We start from the raw sequence: 21,018 nt of genomic DNA on the forward strand, positions 1-21,018 counted from the left end.
TGGAAAGAAAGGGTCTCATACACTCAACAAGTATGCAGGTTACCAACATACTGTAAAACTGTCTAAAACGTTTACGATCTGTGGCAACATCGTGCACATAGGGCTGGACAAGAAATAAAATAACTGTTACAAATAACAAATTACCGAGAATTTATAGTTATCATAATTATAGGTTGTCAGTATTTGGCTTTGATTTCAGTAACAACCAAAGTTTTGTGCCATTTGTTTTATGGCGCTCATACTATCATGGATGTCATATGTTAGTTATACTTTCTCAAGAATAGTAAAATCATTTAACTTGCCATATTTTGGCCGGCTTTTGTACTTATTTCAGAAAACCTTCTATTACACTATCGACTGTTATTATTTCGACTGTTCTCAACAACAACATAACAACTAAGATTAATACTATAACATCCAACGGCCTGTGCCTTGCACTGTTCTCAACAACTGTATAACAGCGAAAAGTAGTATAAACGTTTAACGCCGTGTGCCTGAGTTAATGCAGTTATGTATTAGTGAGTTGTTATTAGGAACAGGCCATCTATTAAGACATAAAGGACTCCTGAACACAATCATAGAGGGATATGTCGAGGGAAAAAGACCAAGAGGAAGACCACGACTGAGGTACGTGGATCAAATCGTGAAAGATGTGGGATGTAACACCTATAAAGAAATATGGAGAAAAGCTGAAAGACGCACAGAATGGAGACAAGCTGTCATTGTAGCTGTTGCAAACCAATCCTTGGATTGACCACTACAGAAGAAGGTTAGGAACAGACACTGACAGTCACATCCGCTGAACTGTGCAGATACGGAAATGATACATTCTCATCTGTAAAGATAAATACCTGTCAACGGCGAAAGTCAGCGCGTTCAGTTTCCGAATAGACAAAAGTTACATGGGAAGTAGGCATGCTATGCTCGGTGCACAAAGAAAATTTCATCCAAGAAAAACAATATGAATTAAATTTGTTCTTCCTTTGGCTTTAAAGTTTATGGTAGTGGAAGAAGTGTGAAAATAGTATTTATTGTACAATACTGAGAATCGTAACATAAGTTGCGACAAATTCGAGTACGAGTTAGAACTTGGAGCACGAATTCTAACCACTTTGCTATATTTTCAGGTGTGTGAACTACATTTTTAGTCCATTATAGCGAGAGAATTCAATGTTCCACTGACAGCAAAACTGTAGTTTACGCTGCTTGCTTAGACCGTCCTCATCTGAAGAAAGATTAGTTTCTTAGTTTCTGGGTGACCTTATGTGAGATTGTTGATTTGCAAGTGTGTGATTTCGCAGTTGTACACTGTAAACAACATTGCTATTAATAAATAACTGTCAAAAATTTTAATATTCCTTCTCATTTTCCAGATACAGTTCCCACTCTGATGTCTCGCTGCCCCAGGTAACCACATACATAATCATAATCTGGAATAGAACAATCTAAATATCGCAGGAAACGCTTGGAGATTCCGCAGCTTTAAAATATTGTAACTTAAAGAATAAGTACTCATACTAATTGCATAGTGCCATCCAAGTCATTATAATACCTGAAAATATATTAAACATACTGCAGGTTATTTGCTCATAATACTAAAAACTAATTTCGTTTGCCTTTTGAATATGAAACACATCCCATGCCCCTAAATTTTCAGCCATGTCCTTATTTATAACAATTTGGTTTTGTATGTTAAGGCTGATCACATACATTTGAAGAGAGTGGAAAGTGGATATGTTCAAGTTAAAGACTTGATGATTGATGTCATATGACTATGGAAATACTCTGATTAAAAAAGATGACAATTACAGTATATAAACGTATTGTTAACTATCCTTAAGATTTAAATTTATGGGTATTAGATGATTATGACGATGATGATACTGAGATTCTGGACGGAAAATGTCTCTGCTTCATTATATTAGTGGTTACTGGACATATAATTTTGTTACAAAAACTTTAAACACGGCAAAGTTTCTATGATGACAGAAACTAATTTGACAGATAGGTACAGCGTTAATATACAAAGTGATTACAATTAAAGTTAAATTTTCAAAACGCTGTAGAAATAACACCACTGGTCAGAATAACGTCAAATTCCAGCGAAATGTTACAGGAGAAGGGGGAAAACGTATGGCAGAAGAAAGAAATTGTGTGAAAATTGATAAATAAATGGCGCTGTATGTGTCAGAATGAGTAAATGAAAACACCTGTCATGTGCACGACCCATTGAAGTTGGATTAAACATGCCGGGTTCTCGGTTTTTCCTCCTTTCGCGTCTGCGACGTCTGTCATGACTGTCTCAATGCAGGAACGCGCTCTGCTTGTAAAGCTGTATTACAAGAATGATGACTGTGCACACATCGCTCTGCAGAAGTTCCGGCCACTGAAGAGTTTCAGAAAAGGCATTGGTCCGATGACTGTCGTGGGTCTGGAGAAAATGATTCTGAAATTCTAAAAGATCGGTTCTTTTGGTGTGCAACCTGGTAAATGGAGGAAACGAATTGACTCGACGTCAGTGAAAACAGTGGCCACAGCAATGCAGGAAGAGACGAGTGGTGATGTGAAAACGTGTAGTGCACGGAGAATTGCCCGAACATTGGACATACCCGTGAGCATGGTGCGTAAAATCCTACGAAACATCCTTCTTTGCTATCCATACAAAATAACCCCTGTGCACGAGTTGCTTCCTGTTGACCTAACAGCATGAGGGACCCTTGCTTTAGAATTTCTTGCTCCCATGAAAGTGGACAATGATTACCCGTGGAAGATTTTGTGGACAGACGAAGCCCACTTCCATCTGACGGGATATGTCAATACACAAAACTGTCGAATATGGGCAACGGAAAATCTACACGCAGATCAACCAGTACCACTTCATCCTGAAAAGGTCACTGTGTGGTGCAGGTTTACGGCATCATTTACCATACACCCATATTTTTTCGAAGAGACAGGTGCTTCCGGTCCTGTTACCTGTCCTGGTAAGTTCTATGAGTGTCTTTTGCGTAACCACGTCATTCCAGCTCTCCAACAATGTGGATGTGCGGATGGGATCATTTATAAGCAAGATGGCGCACCCCCGCACATTGCAAATCCAGTTAAGCAGCTGCTGAGGCGCCATTTCGTAAATGGTAGAATTATCGGCCGCCATTTCCCTACAGCCTGGCCGTCCCGGTCACCCGATCTTAATCCGTGTGACTTCTGGCTGTGTGGCTATCTGAAAGATGTGTTCAATGTTCCGATTGCAAACTTAGCTGCATTGAAGGCATGCATTGAGCAACACATTCTGAACTTGACCCAGGAAACACTTCGATCAGTTGTGGAACATGCTGTTTCTCGTTTTCAGCTTGTTGCATAAAACGGTGTACAGCATACTGAACATATTTTGCGCCAGTCACGCGGAAATTAATAATCCGATTTGATTTTGATTGATGCTTTTATGCAGCTTTTAGCCTCAAGACAATGGCCTCAGGACAATCAAAAACCGATGTGAATGATGCTTTTTATGCAGTTTTTGGCCTCAGGACAATTAAAAACCGTTGTGATTGATGCTATTATTGGTCTCATGACAAATAAAAACCAATGTGATTGATACTTTTTATGCGGTTTTTGGCCTCAGGACAGTTAAAAACCGATATTTCCCGTCCGATGTAATATGACCTTGCCATGGTGGACAGGCTTACGTAACTAATAGTATCACACCTTTACACCCATGCACACTGAGTATTACAGTTTGTTTAACGTCAAACGTACACCATAGGCATTGTTGTATGATTCATTTATAATGTAGTTATTCATTATTTACTAGTAGAAAATGAACATGTGTTTATGAATAAGAGTTCCCATTCTTTTTTTTAAAAAAAAAAAACTGAAGAAGCAACGGTCATATGTCTTGTGAAATTATTGGTCTGAGAGTAAGAAATAAAATAGATTAGAGACACATTTCACAAGTCTTTGAATGTTGCACGAAATCATGTACACCAAATGAGAGTGCACAGTCAACCTAATAGCATACACCAGATAAATATTCTGGTGTTAACTTTAAAATTCTTAGCCAAGTATTGAAATTTAAATTATCAATCGCCACCTCATTTTCCGTACACGATTTAAGCATGATTCAAAGGTGTGTAAAATGTTTCTCTAATCTATTTCATTTCTTAGTTTTAGACAAATAATTTCACAAAATATTTTACCAGGACTTTCTTTTCAAATTTTTTTATTTTAAAATTTGTTATTAGCAGTTAACGTCATAGCGTCATAACTCGTTATGTGCAGACCTTGAATAGAAGAATTTTTAACACTTTATTTACATAGAAACCAGCAGCTCTTCGTAAAACGTTTCAGTTTTCCATCAAATCACCAATTAAGTGTTTTTTAATTAGCCCGATTACTATCAAGCATTTAAACCTATTCTTTTTTTCCAAAACTAGACCTCACTCTCGTTAATTTGATTCGCCATTGGCTCATTTCATACTCTTCTCTGACTATGAAAATTCGGATAAAAATCCATTGTGATCGTGTTATGCTCTCCACATGGTGTCACTCGGATGCGGTATGTAGGGACATGGAGTCAACACAGCTTACGTTATAGTAGCTTCTCATTTATCATTATTATTGAGGTAGGTCAGGACAGCATATGAACTTCCTTTATCTTGTTGAAAGATAACGTCACGGTGACTTCGCAGATAGGGCAGAGCCACCAGTCTCATCACGTAAAATATGTGACGCCTGCTATCTTAATTACCTGTTTTTCGAACCAGACGTAACCATGTTGTATACCCAAAGGCTTTCCGGTCGACATAGCCAGGTGTTGGACCAGTACGACGATTACCAGTGCAACCTGGTAACGTTTATTCTCCTTCGAGCTTCCACACACAGATAGATCCATTGTGTGCTGTATACAGCTTATATTATAATTTTTAGAGTAAACGCATACATTTAAAAGTATACGATACTAGAAGCAAAAAAGTCTCAGTAAACATAGGTAAGCAAACCAGAACAGTTTGCGATATAATTGCGACTTCGTGGTTACCAACCAGCATTGACTTGTTTCTGTCTAACCATCATCCTAGTTAGGAAAACGTTAACAATACTGTAGGCCTACAATCAAGAAAAGTTATTAGAGATACTTTGATACAAGTGTAAGTGTCCAGAAGGAACTTGAAGACAGATACACGACTGTACTCGTAGTTAAAGGAAATGTTCAATGTTTTGTTCTTGTTTCCGTATGCAGGCCTGTACCCGGCGCCACAATGAGTTTCGAATGCTTTGAAAGACGCCTGGATCATTTCGAAAATCTTCACAAGCAATGACAAGTCTTTGCTCCAGTTCCTTAATTGTGCTAACCGGAATGGCGTACATAAACCTTCAAGGTGACCCCAACCACAGAAATAAGTACGGTTCAAATCAGCTGATCTTGAAGGACACGGTACAATGGTTCAGATCACGTGATCTTGGAGGCCACGGTACGAGTCCTACTATCCCAGTCCACCTCTTGCCATATCGGCACGTGTATGTCGTCTCACCACAGCCGCAAAATGTATCGGTGCTCCATATGCATGTAGCGTATCCTCTGGCGCTGCTCTAAGGAAATAACCTCAAGCAATACGGCAAGACAACGCCGCAGAAACGGGAGTTAATTCCGTTCGTCGAGTTTGTTTGGTAACATGTATGGCCCAATAAGACGATCGCCTAGTAGTCGTACCTATACATACAATGAGTAACGTCGTTGATATGGAGACATGCACAGTATGTGAGGTGGAGCCTAGATGACTCCAAACATGAGAATTGTGATAATTACACACACCATCGCAAGTGAACCCTGTTTCACCTGTAAATAAAATGTTATTGTCGAAAACAGTGTTGCCTACAGCTTCTTGTTGCAATCACTGATACAACATTTGTCAAGGACCAAAGTCCGCCTCACCAAGACACTGATCTCGTTGGAGGAGGAGGTTAGTGTTGAACGTCCCGTCGACAACGAGGTCATTATAGACGGAGCACAGTCTCGGATTAGGGAAGGATGGGAAAAGAAATCGGCCATGCCTTTTCGAAGGAACCATCTCGGCATTTGCCTCAAACAATTTAGGAAAACCACGGTAGACATAAATCAAGATGGCTTGATGGTTTGAACTGTCGTCTTCCTGAATGCGAGTCCAGTGTGCTAACCACTGCGCTATGTCGCTCGTTCATCTCGTTTGAAGTACACTGCATTGAGAGCTAGTCTTGCTTCCATTACCAATCGCAACGTCAGAACTGCCTCTCTCGTGGTTTCGCCTTTCCCAAAGCCAAACTTATCGTCTTCTAACACATCCTCAATTTTCTTTTCCATTCTTTTGTATATTATTCTTGTCACCAACTTGTATGCATGAGCTGTTAAGCTGACTGTGCGATAATTCTCGCACTTGTCAGCTCTCGCACTCTTCGAAACTTTGGGGACGATATTTTTGCGAAAGTCAGATGGTTTATCGCCAGACTGATACATTCTACACACCAACGTGAATAGTCGTTTTGTTGCCACTTCCCCTAATGACTTTAGAAATTCTGATGGAATGTTATCTATCCTTTCTGCCCTATTTGATCTTGATATTTTGTGCATTTGTCCTGAAACGCTGATCATTTGCATGTCTAAACTTTCGTACACTTCATGCCAATTGGATGTCTTTTACATCCCGTTTTTACGACGTTGCAATTTTAATGAAATGGAGTTAGTGGATAACACTGAAAGCTCGGGGAAGCTGTTTGTGATTGAGCCGGCTTTACATTAAGAAGTCGTAATAGCGTGAAATTGGCACATAACTTTTTGATCACTTTATTAGCTTGAAATCGGTGACGACAGTAAGATACACAATATGATCAAAAGTATCCGGACGCCTGTTAGAGGACCCTTCGCCTTGACGACTGTGAGGTGAATGAATGTCTGGAAAAATGGCAGCCCAGTCTTCCTCAACAGCCGAAACCAGCAATGTTGGACGGTGGTGTCTGGAACGAAGTCAACGTTCTAAGTCATCGCACAGAGTTTCCTGTGTACTGACGGGACGAGTGCTTCTCTGACATCTCGGACATATCGTAATGTCACATATGCGTGAGTTATACAGGTTGTCCCAAGAAGAATGGTCAGTATTCAGGGATATGACAAAAACGATCATTCGAAGCAATAGCTCCCTACTTAGTAATCATATACAACCGCTCGCTCACCGATATATCTGTACCTACAGATTGGAAAACTGCGTAGGTCGCACCAGTGTTTAAGAAGGGTAGTAGGAGTAATCCATCGAACTAAAGACCTATATCATTGACGTCGGTTTGTAGTAGGGTTTTGGAGCATATACTGTATTAAAACATTATGAATCACTTCGAAGGTGGTTTCAGAAAACATCGTTCTTGTGCAACGCAGCTAGCTCTTTATTCGCACGAAGTAATGGCCGCTATCGACAGGGGATCTCAAGTTGATTCCGTATTTCTAGATTTCCGGAAAGCTTTTGACACCGCTCCTCACAAGCGACTTCTAATCAAGCTGCGGGCCTATGGGGTATCGTCTCAGTTGTGTGACTGGATTCGTGATTTCCTGTCAGGAAGGTCGCAGTTCGTAGTAATAGACGGCAAATCACCGAGTAAAACTGAAGTGATATCAGGTGTTCCCCAAGGAAGCGTCCTGGGACCTCTGCTGTTCCTGATCTATATAAATGACCTGGGTGACAATCTGAGCAGTTCTCTTAGGTTGTTCGCAGATCATGCTGTAATTTACCGTCTAGTAAGGTCATCCGAAGACCAGTATCAGTTGCAAAGCGATTTAGAAAAGATTGCTGTATGGTGTGGCAGGTGGCAGTTGACGCTAAATAACGAAAAGTGTGAGGTGATCCACATCAGTTCCAAAAGAAATCCGTTGGAATTCGATTACTCGATAAATAGTACAATTCTCAAGGCTGTCAATTCAACTAAGTACCTGGGTGTTAAAATTACGAACAACTTCAGTTGGAAAGACCACATAGATAATATTAAGGGGAAGACGAGCCAAAGGTTGCGTTTCATTGGCAGGACACATAGAAGATGCAACAAGTCCACTAAAGAGACAGCTTCCACTACACTCGTTCGTCCTCTGTTAGAATATTGCTGCGCGGTGTGGGATCCTTACCAGGTGGGATTGACGGAGGACATCGAAAGGGTGCAAAAAAGGGCATCTCGTTTTGTATTATCACGTAATAGGGGAGAGAGTGTGGCAGATATGATACGCGAGTTGGGATGGAAGTCATTAAAGGAAAGACGTTTTTGTCGCGGCGAGATCTATTTACGAAATTTTAGTCACCAACTTTCTCTTCCGAATGCGAAAATATTTTGTTGAGCCCAACCTACATAGATAGGTAGGAATGATCATCAAAATAAAATAAGAGAAATCAGAGCTCGAACAGAAAGGTTTAGGTGTTCTTTTTGCCCGCGCGCTGTTCGGGAGTGGAATGGTAGAAAGATAGTATGATTGTGGTTCGATGAACCCTCTGCCAAGCACTTAAATGTGAATTGCAGAGTAGTCACGTAGATTTAGATTTAGATGTAGATGTCTAGTAAATATGGTCTCTAAAATACATGCCTTAAGAGCTATGAGCACTTGTTCAGTGGAAGAGATGTGTTTCACGCTAGAGAAGACAAAAAAGTCAGTAGAAGAGATGTGTTTCAGGGTAGCAAAGACGAAAAAGTGCACGTAGCTCTTAAGGCGTGCATTATAGAGCCCATGTTTACTGGACATTTTTTCTTGTTTTAGTCCATACTACCACCTCCCAAAATATGTAAAGCAAAGAGCTTGCAGTAGAAGAGATTTGTTCGACAGTATAGAAGACGAAGAAGTGCTCATAGATCTTAGGGTACGAATTTTAAAGCGCCCGTTTACCAGACTCTTTTGCTTCGAATGATTGTTTCTGTCATATACCTGAATACTGACCATCTCGTCAGGGACGTCTTGTATGTATTGCGATAACTGACCCGTCTGTCCCACGCACATGACTTGGCAAACCATATGACGTATAGTATCCGATGATGAACCAGCAGCCTCCGAAACTAGTCGTGCTAGTAAAATACCACTTACAGATGAAGTGGATTTTTCAGTCTTATCAGTGTAGTGCTGGTTAGCGGTGTATGTTTTCGAGTTGAGAGGTCAGGTCTGGGAGACTTTCTGAAATCATTTATATTACTAAAGGGCACTGGAATAGTGCGTGCCGGATTTTATTTCAATGCGAGACTGGCGACACACATTAAAACAAAAAAATGGAAGGAAGATAAGAATTTATTGTCCCGTCGACAGCGCGGTCATTAGAAACGGAGCGAAAGCTTGGATTACGAAAGAATGGGGAAGGAAATTGGTCGTGCCCTTGCCATAGAAACCATTCTGGTATTTGTCTGCAGCGATTTAGGGAAACCATGGAAACCGAAAATATCTGTGGACAGGAGGGATTTGAACCGCCGTCCTCTTGAATGCGAGTCCAGCGTGCTAACTACTGCAGCACCTCGTTCGATTCAGCAAAACACTTTCCTGAACTGTAGTAGTACTGAGAATTAATACGAGTCCACCGACAAACGCTTCCTAGTAGATCAACTGAGCAATCCGTCGCGTAGTTTGTGCCGCGCGGCGTAAATCATCGAGAGTGTGTGGATTCCGTTCGCGGGCGCGGGAGAGCCTTCGCGCAATCCTACGATGCACTGAGACAGAGACGAAGGAATCTCATCCACCACCAAGAGACATCACGCTAATACCATGTAACACAGCCTACAGCCTTTGTAATGGTCGCAGTTTGGCGAGAAAGTAGTCCATATCAAAATTAAAAATGTATGCACGCTCTTATTATAAATGTAAATTAATACTACGAAGTGGATAAAAATACAATAATACTTACCTTCTTTCAAACAGAGTTCTCAGAGACATATCTTACGGTGATGTGCGCAACCCAGACCACAATAATGGTAATGTTGCGCCAATAGCCATTGTTGCTGAAAATAGTGGGCGATATTGGAACCAAGCCACAGCTACCACCAACAAAGTAGCTGACAGAGAAAGTGCACCATTTGTCGGCTTCCAAACTGTATTATCAAAAAATTAAATACATAGTGGTGAGAATCCGTAATAAAACCAACATATTAAGAAGCACATTCAGACAACAATAAAGTAAGTTGTTGGACACATGTTTATGTTTTTACAGTTAAACAAAAGTATCACTATGAAAATTTTTGGGATTAATTCGAAGGTACCATTCCACTTTTTTCTATTCTTTTGAGTTTAATGATAACAAAACGTGTTATATGTTGACATATTTATCACCGGAACATTTCCAGATTGGTTGAAATAGGCTGACGTTAAACATATGAGCTTGTATTATTTTTAGATCAAGCTATTTATACACGTCTTCTTAACATAAATAATATTTTTTGTCCAGCATACGGGGTACGTTGATGCAGGTTCTGCAGTTGTGCTCTTCATTTTGAATACAATGTCAGCATCAGTTGCACTTTCCTTTTTATTTTAAAAACCAAGACCGGTTTTGGCCGACAAAGTCGTTCCGTGTTCTCTCAAGAAGCGCGGCGTATATCAGTGGATAATGGCTTTGGAGGCCAAAACCGGTAGTGGATCTTCAAAGTAAAATTAAAACTGCAAATCTTGACGGCATTTTATTCAAAATAAATAATGTTGACCGAATCCCATTTCGAATCTCTCATGTTGAGAAGGCTACTTACGCACGTAGAATTGCCTTAATTTATTAGGCACTAGGTAAAAACATACTAATGGTGTCTGATAATGAACAATGAAAATGGCAGAAAATCGGTAAAATCCAATACCATCTGAGCTACAATAAAATATAACACACCACTGGAAAGGAAATTTCTGGAAGTATGTTCTGGTACAAAGGTTTGTTTGGTCCGCTGAAAACTGTACGCAATTTTCATGTTTCATAATTAGATAAGTACTATAAAATTGATATATCTCAAATAAAACTCTATACAGTGACCAGCTGTGTGTGTATCGATGATGCTTTTCAGATGAAATTGAATGGTGTAAAGATATCAGCGATACACTAAATTCATTAGCCGTATAAGCGGCAAACCGCTAAAGAACTTTGGCTCTAGTTCATAAATAATAAAAATTGAAACATAACAAGCACAAATTCATGTGTTAAGATTAATATAAAATAATAATAACACAACACTACATTTACAGATTTATATGTGTTTGATACAATTAAAACTATATACTGTAAACTATATAATGCTAATTTTCTTACTTACAAGCAAACACTGAGGGAGGTAACTCCTGAGACCGCCACAACAATGGTATTGAAAAATGGTTTCACAATATCATGTGTTGCTGTTGTTGTTGTTGTGGTCTTTAGTCCACAGACTGGTTTGATACACCTCTCCATGCTACTCTATCCTGTGCAAGCCTCTTCATCCCAAAGTAACTACTGCAACCTACATCCTTCTGAATCTGCTTAGTGTATTCATCTCTTGGTCTCCCTCTGCGTTCAATACTAAATTGGTGATCCCTTGATGCCTCAGAACGTGTCCTGCCAACCGATCCGTTCTTCTAATCAAGGGGGACTTATGACCTCCGATGTTAAGTCCCATAGTGTTCAGAGCCATTTGAACCATTTGACCCATCTAATCAAGTTGTGGCACAAATTCCTCTTCTCTCCAATTCTATTCAGTACCTCCTCATTAGTTACGTGATCTACCCATGTAATCTTCAGTATTCTTCTGTAGCACCATATTTCAAAAGCTTCTATTATCTTCTTGTCTAAAATGTTTATCGCCCATGTTTCACTTCCATATATGATTACACTCCATACAAATACTTTCCAAAGACTTCCTGACACGTAAAACTATACTCGAAGTTAACAAAATTATCTTCTTCAGAAACGCTTTCCTTGCTGACACCAGTCTACATTTTATATCCTCCCTACTTCGACCATCATCAATTATTTTGCTGCCCAAATAGCAAAACTCATCTACTAATTTAAGTGTCTCGTTTCCTAATCTAATTCTCTCAGCATCACTTGATTTCATTCGTCTACATTCCATTATCCTCGTTTTGCTCTTGTTGATGTTTATCTCATGTCCTTTCAGGACACTGCACATTCCGTTCAACTGCTCTTCCAAGTCCTTTACTCTCTCTGACAGAATTACAATGTTATCGGCAAACTTCAAGGTTTTTATTTCTTCTACCTGGTTTTTAGTTCCTACTCCAAATTTTTCTTTGGCTTCCTCTAGTGCTTGCTCAGTATGTAAATTGTATAACATCGGGGATAAGTAACTATCCTGTCTCACTCCCTTCTCAACCACTGTTTTCCTTTCATGATCCTGCATTTCACTCCCTGTATCTTAACCCTGCCACATTTAGAATTTGAAAGAGACTATTCCAATCAACATTGTCCGAAGCTTTCTCTAAGTCTATAAATGCTATAAACGTAGGTTTGCCTTTACTTAAGCTATCTTCTACGATAAGTCGTATGGTCAGTATTGCCTCGCCCGTGCCTACATTCCTACGGAATCCTGACTGATCTTCCCCAACATCGACTTCTACCGGTTTTTTTCATTCGTCTGTAAAGTTCGTGTTAGTATTTTGCAACCGTGGTTTATTAAACTGATAGTTCGGTACTTTTCACACCTATCAGCACCCGCTTTCTTTGGAATTGGAATTATTATATTCTTCTTGAAGTCTGAGGGTATTTCGCCTGTCTCATACATCTTGCACACCACATGGAAGAGTTTTGTCATGGCTGGCTCTTCAAACGCTATCAGTAGCTCTAACGGAATGTTGCCTACTCCCGGGACCTTGTTTCAACTTAGAACTTTCAGTACTCTGTCAAATTCTTCACGCAGTATAATATCTACCATTTTATCTTCATCAACGTCCTCTTCCATTTCCATAACATTGTCCTCAATTACATCGGACTATACCCTCTTTCCACCTTTCCGCTTTCCCTTCTTTGCTTAGGACTGGTTTTCCATCTGAGCCCTTGATATTCGTATAGTTGGTTCTCCGCCTGCTTCATTTATTGCATTTTTACATTTTCTCCTTTCAGCAATTAAACTCAGTATCTCATGTGTTATCCAAGGAGTTCTAGCAGCCCTCGTCTTTTTGCCTACTTGATCCTCTTCTGCTTCATTATTTCATGTCTCAAAGTTACCCATTCTTCTTCTAGTGTATTCCTTTCCCACGTTCTTGTGAATCGTTGTCTATTGCTCCCTCTGAAACTCTCTACAACTTCTGGTTATCCAGGTCCCGTTTCCTTAAATTCCCACCTTTTTGCAGTTTCTTCAGCTGTAATCTAGAGTTTATAACCAATAAATTTTGGTCAGAGTCCCTGGAAATATCTTACAGTTTAAAACCTGGTTCTAAATCTCTGTCTTAGCATTATATAATCTATCTGAAATCTTCCGGTGCCTCCAGGTCTCTTCCACGTAGACAATCTTCGCACGTATAGAATCTTCTTTCATGATTCTTAAACCAAGTGTTAGCTATGATCAAGTTATGCTCTGTGCAAAATTCTATCAGGCGGCTTCCTCTTTCATTCCTTACACCCAGTCCATATTCATCTAACACTTTTCCTTCTCTTCCTTTTCCTACTATCGAATTCCGGTCCCTCATGGCTAATAAATCTTCGTCTCCCTTAAATATTTGAATAATTCTTTTGACCTCATCATTTCTTCAATCTCTTAATCATCAGCGGAGCTAGTTGGCATATAAACTTGTACTACTGTGGTAGGCGTGGGCTTCGTGTCCATCCTGGCTACAATAATGCGTTTACTATGCTGTCCGTAGCAGCTTATCCGCGTTCCTACTGTTTTATTCATTATTAAACCTACTCCTGCATTACCCATATCTGATTTTGTACTTATAACCCTGTATGCACCTGACCAGAAGTCTTGTTCCTCCTGCCATAATGTCATACTGCATGAATATCTGCTGTTGGATGTACTTACGTTTCTTTCATTGTACAACAATTCATGTTGATGAGAACTAGTAAATAATACCTAATAGCATAATAACATTATTGATAAAGTTTCCATCGGCGCATTAGCATGCTCATTTTGGCGTATTTAGATTTAATATGGTTTGTACAAATGTTGTAAAAGAAACTACTTGCGAGTGTGGTTAGAGGGCAGAGCACTCATACATATCTGATGCGGAGGGGTGAGAGGAGGCAGAGACCCTTATACATTATCTGATCAAACGCATCAGAACACCCTTATATAATAAGAAATTGACCACTAGATATCACGAAAGGCGGAACCGCTAGTATAAAAGGAAGCGGGAAGTGCCATCTTGTCAGTAGTAGTAACAGCAAAATGGATAGACAGGAGGGCTCTGTGACTTCGAATGTGGCCTAGTCATTAGACGTCACCTGAATAACGAATCCATCGGGGACATTTCAACCCTTCTAAAGCTACCCAGTTTGATGGTTGAGGAGGTGAATGTGAATTGGAAATGCGAAGGGACAACTACTGCTAAACTAAGACTAGCAGACCTTATGTCCTGACGGACAGGGACCGTCGAGCACTGTGGAAGGTAGTTGTAAAAAATCGTATGAAATCAGCGGGAGGAATAACTCGTGAGTTCCAAAGTGCTACCAGCAGTCCAGCTAGCACCACGACCGTGCGTAAGGAATTAAAAGAGAATGGGCTACAATAGTCGAGCATCGTCTGTAGTCAATGCTAAGTGACGCGTTAGGTAGTGTAAAGAGCGATCTCACTGGGCAGTGGATGTCCGGAAACGAGTGATTTGGAGTGATGAACCACTCTGTACCCTGAGGCAATCCAATGAAAGCATTTGCGTTTGCCGAATTCCAGGAGAACTTTACCTGCCATCATGTGTAGTTCAAATGGTTCAAATGGCTCTGAGCACTATGGGACTTAACTTCTGAGGTCATCAGTCCCCTAGAACTTAGAACTACTTAAACCTAACTAACCTAAGGACATCACACACACCCATGCCCGAGGCAGGATTTGAACCTGCGACCGTAGCGGTCGCGCAGCTCCAGACTGTAGCGCTTAGAACCGCTCGGCCATCATGTGTAGTGTCAAAAGTGAAGTACAGAAGAGATGGTGGTATGGGATTGGATGTTTTTGTGGATAGGGTATGGTTCCCTTATGCCGCTTGAGAAATAACTAAATGTAATAGGATATGAATGAATTTTACAACATTGTGTAATGCGTACGGTAGAGTAACATTTCGGAGGCGATGACTCTATCAGCATGATAATGCATCCTGGCATGAAACAGCATTAGTGAGGCTGTGGTTTGTGGACAGTAGAATCCCTGAAAACGACTGGCCTGCTCTGTGTCCCAATCTGAACGCACTGGAACACCTTTTGGATTAGTTAGAACGTCGACTTCGCTCCAGAACCCTGCGTTCAACGTCACTACATTCCCTGGTTTCAGTTCTTGATGAAGAATGAGGTGTCATTTCTTCGCATGCATTCAGACACCTCACTGAAAGCATCCCTAGTAGTTTTCAAACCGCCATTAAGATGAAGACTGGACACACTTCATTCTGATGTCCACTAATAGATGACCATAAGTTCTTGATCAGATAGTGTATAAGGGTAGCCTGCAGACAGACAAGAAAGACTAGCGTTGCAAATTTTTAGACGCATAACCTCCTCTGTTTTATGATCGGTAATTTCGCGGGAAGCGTTAGCTGCGGTTAGCGTGAATCTCAATTTTGAAGTGTAAAGACATTTTCAAGAAGTATAACCTCTCTAGACAGTACATTATGGAGTGACGATCGAGAATTGAAAGAATTCGACCTGCATTACACTTCAAGGGCTGGGCTTACAGTTTGCAACAGGACTGGGTTTCATGTACAGACTTTGACGTAATTCAAATGTTCACTTTGAGACTTTAACATTTTTCCATTGTCTTTTGGACCCATAATTTGGACTGAGTGAAGCTACTTCAGGTTTAGAAGTGCTTTAATGACTCACTTGGGGCATTACTAGCACTGATCATAGAGGAGAAGCTGATCAGTTTGAAGAGTAACGTCGACTTCTGAGTTAAACACAGATTTTGGGGCATGAACAATGCTCTTTCATGTAATCAGACTTGTAATTATTAATCGATGTTTCCACACTTGAGTTGTCACTGGTCTTATTGAAGGTTAATTAGTTTTGTATCGTCTAAAGTGAGTCAGCCGCAAACCTATGTTTCTACAATTTAATTACAGCTTTGGTAGCTGCAGATGAACAACTTCAGGAGCATACCGCGGCGATGTATAATCAAACCTGAACAATCAACGAACCACAGCTAATCATATTGACCATGGTCTGTTTGGCAAGTTAACAAGCTTTTGATTTTATTACCAACAAACATGTTAAATTGTCCTCATGTCACAGGAAAAGCTGAAAAATTGTTTAAATTATATTCTTTGAACAAGAAATAAACGATGTTGAAATGAAACCATCATAAATGGTCGTCTTAGCAATGAGCTATCCGTTGCGGCTGAGATGTATAACGGTAACTAATTTTACCGTAAGAGTGTTTCGTTCACGTCATGGCCTCACTGAAAATCAAAAGCTGCCTTTGGGAAACGGTTGTGGCGCTCATACAACCACTCTAGACTTTGTTTCAACATCCTTTAGGGTACTTTCTGAACACAGCTCGGGAGTGTTATTGGCCTATATGAGTTGGCTTCATTAGTCGGTTTAATGTGTTTCCCTATCGGCACTACTCGTGACGTCTTGCATTCGGGGATAACGAGTGTTTTGTTCCAAATATTATTAAACATACTACAGAGATGGCTCTTCCCTTTCTGAGTTAATGAAGATACCATGCGGTATTGTATATTGTCAGTCCCTGGAGCACTACTTCTCCCAGATAGCAGGCCTCCGTTCAGTTCTCCAACACTAAAGCAATTGTTCAAGAAATTGTCTCCTTCTTTACCTTCCTCATCACTAAGTTGTTCAACTGAGCCTGCTGCCAACTGTTTCAAGCAGTCATTTGCTAATTTGTTCGGAAGCGATGTGATACATTGTTGTCCTAAACTCTACGTAAACTCTTACTTCGTTGCCAGATGGCTAGGCTGGGTACGCATTGTGGAGGCTGTTACACAGTTTATGCATGCAGATTTCTCCTTATTTTTGAATGGTCGCTTTTCATTTCTCTGCAGTCTATTGAAATTTCTACAATTTTCTTCCGAAGCGCGCCTTCCGTACAGTTTTATGATGTTCCTTGGGTCCAGCAATGTATTATTGGATTCCTCATACCACAACACTGGTAATATTTGTAGTTTTTGGAGTAATTGTTTTATTTTGTGGAACAGATACCGTTACAGCTTCTTCAATAGAAATAAAATTGGTGTAGTCTGTCGTTTCTTCTTTGCTTTCTGGAATTGTATTTGTTCCAATCTGCTTTCCGAATATTCCACTTCTACGTTGGCCATATGACACCACGTATCGCTACTGCGTCACATCTGAGAACAGTGGGTAGATTACCAGATCCAAAGAACTCTGCTACTACCTTCCACGTGAAGTCTAAAGTTAAAATAGTCGGCACCAAACTTTAATCTACAGCGCTAAACCGTTGGTGTGGTGCAGGTATCCTCGTCGGGGAACCGTCATTTACAACGATAAAGTTATCGTCGTTGGCAATCTCTGCTGTCATTTCGCCGACACTAAGTAGGGTGATGAGCATGAAAGCCACTTGGTACTATCTTCGGTTGCGCTATCGAATTAAGCAGCATATCCAGTTGTTTCGTTACAGCCTCCCTTTGCGATCTGTAAACCGACATTACGATTTTCATTCTGCATCATGTAGGTGAAGCAAGTTGAAGAGATATCTCTTAGCTACCATTTACTTAAATTTTATACGCGATTTCTTTTCTTATGGTAAGTGTACTTTCCCATGTCCATCATCTCTGTAAGATCTAATTACTTTAAACCGAGAAAACAGAAATAGTTCATTTGGCAGCAACAACGTTTGAAATACTGCACATACTGATGTCTGGTTGGAGCGTAAAACATGTTGGAGGCTGTGTTTGTTACTTTTAATGGAACGAGTTCTCCTGTGAGGTATATTCTTAAATACCCCTCCATTGTTGTAAGCCAGATCCACTAGCGATTCTGCGATGAACTCTTTACGTTAGTGTTGTTCGATCCTGCAGGTGGGCTACCCATTATCTGTCTTAATACATTCGTTATAAACTGCCTCTATAAAGTCTTTCTGAACAATTGGGCCCTGCTGAAGCATGTGGGACTGCTATGTACAGGGTGTTTCAAAAATGACCGGTATATTTGAAACGGCAATAAAAACTAAACGAGCAGCGATAGAAATACACCGTTTGTTGCAATATGCTTGGGACAACAGTACATTTTCAGGCAGACAAACTTTCGAAATTACAGTAGTTACAATTTTCAACAACAGATGGCGCTGCGGTCTGGGAAACTCTATAGTACGATATTTTCCACATATCCACCATGCGTAGCAATAATATGGCGTAGTCTCTGAATGAAACCTTTGACAACGTGTCTGGCGGAATGGCTTCACATGCAGATGAGATGTACTGCTTCAGCTGTTCAATTGTTTCTGGATTCTGGCGGTACACCTGGTCTTTCAAGTGTCCCCACAGAAAGAAGTCACAGGGGTTCATGTCTGACGAATAGGGAGGCCAATCCACGCCGCCTCAAGTATGTTTCGGATAGCCCAAAGCAATCACACGATCATCGAAATATTCATTCAGGAAATTAAAGACGTCGGCCGTGCGATGTGGCCGGGCACCATCTTGCATAAACCACGAGGTGTTCGCAGTGTCGTCTAAGGCAGTTTCTACCGCCACAAATTCACGAAGAATGTCCAGATAGCGTGATGCATAATCGTTTCGGATTTGAAAAATGGGCCAATGATTCCTTTGGAAGAAATGGCGGCCCAGACCAGTACTTTTTGAGGATGCAGGGACGATGGGACTGCAACATGGGGCTTTTCGGTTCCCCATATGCGCCAGTTCTGTTTATTGACGAAGGCATCCAGGTAAAAATAAGCTTCGTCAGTAAACCAAATGCTGCCCACATGCATATCGCCGTCATCAATCCTGTGCACTATATCGTTAGCGAATGTCTCTCGTGCAGCAATGGTAGCGGCGCTGAGGGGTTGCCGCGTTTGAATTTTGTATGGTTAGAGGTATAAACTCTGGCGCATGAGACGATACGTGGACGTTGGCGTCATTTGGACTGCAGCTGCAACACGGCGAACGGAAACCCGAGGCCGCTGTTGGATCACCTGCTGCACTAGCTGCGCGTTGCCCTCTGTGGTTGCCATACGCGGTCGCCCTACCTTTCCAGCACGTTCATCCGTCACGTTCCCAGTCCGTTGAAATTTTTCAAACAGATCCTTTATTGTATCGCTTTTCGGTCCTTTGGTTACATTAAACCTCCGTTGAAAACTTCGTCTTGTTGCAACAACACTGTGTTCTAGGCGGTGGAATTCCAACACCAGAAAAATCCTCTGTTCTAAGGAATAAACCATGTTGTCTACAGCACACTTGCACGTTGTGAACAGCACACGCTTACAGCAGAAAGACGACGTACAGAATGGCGCACCCACAGACTGTGTTGTCTTCTATATCTTTCACATCACTTCCAGTGCCATCTGTTGTTGAAAATTATAACTACTGTAATTTCGAAAGTTTGTCCGCCTGAAAATGTACTGTTGTCCCAAGCATATTGCAACAAACGGTGTATTTCTATCGCTGCTCGTTTAGTTTTTATTGCCGTTTCAAATATACCGGTCATTTTTGAAACACCCTGTATATGCGTTGTTTCCTATCGGAATTTTTTAAATTCTGCTTGGGATCTATAAGCTCTTGTACGCATTATATGGTATCGAATGTACTCTTTCCGCTACTGTCTCCGCCTGAGCCCTATTTGCTTCATTGTTGCTTCTTTACTCTGAAAAATGTGGTGTCGTTCACTAGTATACCTAGCCGTCATCGGTAAAACACGTAGTCTGTTGAAGCGGTTGACTTGCAGAAAAGCTGTTCCTTACATTTTGTGATTTCGTGTTGTCCACTTGTGTCAGGCGACTAGACGACTAGCTATAATGTAATAATTATAGTGAAAGTAACGATAAGAAAAGGGGATGGGAAAAGGATAGGAAGGAAATAAAGGCTTGCAGCTGCAAAAGGCACTGTGGCAGTGCAACGGCAAAAGCTGAAAATTTGTGCCACGCTGTGACTCGAACCTGGATGCTCTGCTTCTGTAGAACGGTTGCCTTAACCCCCCCGACCATGCGCACACGCTTTCCAGCACCTCTCAATTCCTAACTTCCCTTCCGTCGCACCGCAACGATCCCCGCCCTTTAATACCCCACTAGCAGATTTCTGATTCCCGTAGGACTTCGTACAATGGTTGTGCATACGCCGGAAACTTTTTCGTCAAACAGAGTCGTGCCCATAGAACGATAGATATGAGTGGTGTCTGTTCCGTCGGATAAGTCCGACAATACGTACCACTCATGTCTTTAATAGCTGTGCTATGCTGAGGGCATACAAATATCTGGGAAAGCGTCAAGTTTCCCGTGACTACGTCTACGTACGTCACGAAACTTAATTGTGAGGCTGCTTCCCGGTATGTTATGACTTGCTTATGCACTGCTCAATTTTCTACTGTCGGGCGTACTCCGACCACTCTAGAATAAGACGGATTCCTGCTGCGCAGTGGACGTAGAAGGGGGGTGTTTGTATGTCACACCCGTTAATGCCGTGCAGCCCAGCGTAGTGTGCGCAGCGTTTCAGACTACGACATTGTTTACTAGCAGACCGTATTGCAGGCAATTAAAACGGTGCAGAACAGGTCTCACATACGGTCCAACAGAACAGCGGACACCACGTATATAAACAGAGTCGGGCCGTTTCTGCGCTTTGAAGCTTACACGACACACTGGCCACGATGTTTCCCTAATCTGTCCATTTTCGTTGATTTTTCTTAACACACCGTTTGGATGACTAAAAGACAGCCATTGTTCCTTCGTCTGACCATTCAGTCATTG

At 41.1% G+C, this 21,018-nt stretch overlaps 1 protein-coding gene across 3 annotated transcripts in view; it reads right to left on the bottom strand.

The window, feature by feature from the left end:
- The window catches only part of LOC124722923 (transmembrane protein 43 homolog), a 257,784-nt gene that overhangs the window by 32,936 nt on the left and 203,830 nt on the right, over nt 1–21,018 (bottom strand). For all 3 annotated transcript variants that reach the window (XM_047248082.1, XM_047248081.1, XM_047248083.1), the window contains one exon: nt 9,882–10,065. In XM_047248082.1, the coding sequence (XP_047104038.1) occupies nt 9,914–10,065 (152 nt within the window). In that variant the 3' untranslated portion in view covers nt 9,882–9,913. The remainder of the gene's footprint in view (nt 1–9,881; nt 10,066–21,018) is intronic.

This window comes from Schistocerca piceifrons, chromosome X, assembly GCF_021461385.2.
Source record: "Schistocerca piceifrons isolate TAMUIC-IGC-003096 chromosome X, iqSchPice1.1, whole genome shotgun sequence".
NCBI lineage: Eukaryota > Metazoa > Arthropoda > Insecta > Orthoptera > Acrididae > Schistocerca > Schistocerca piceifrons.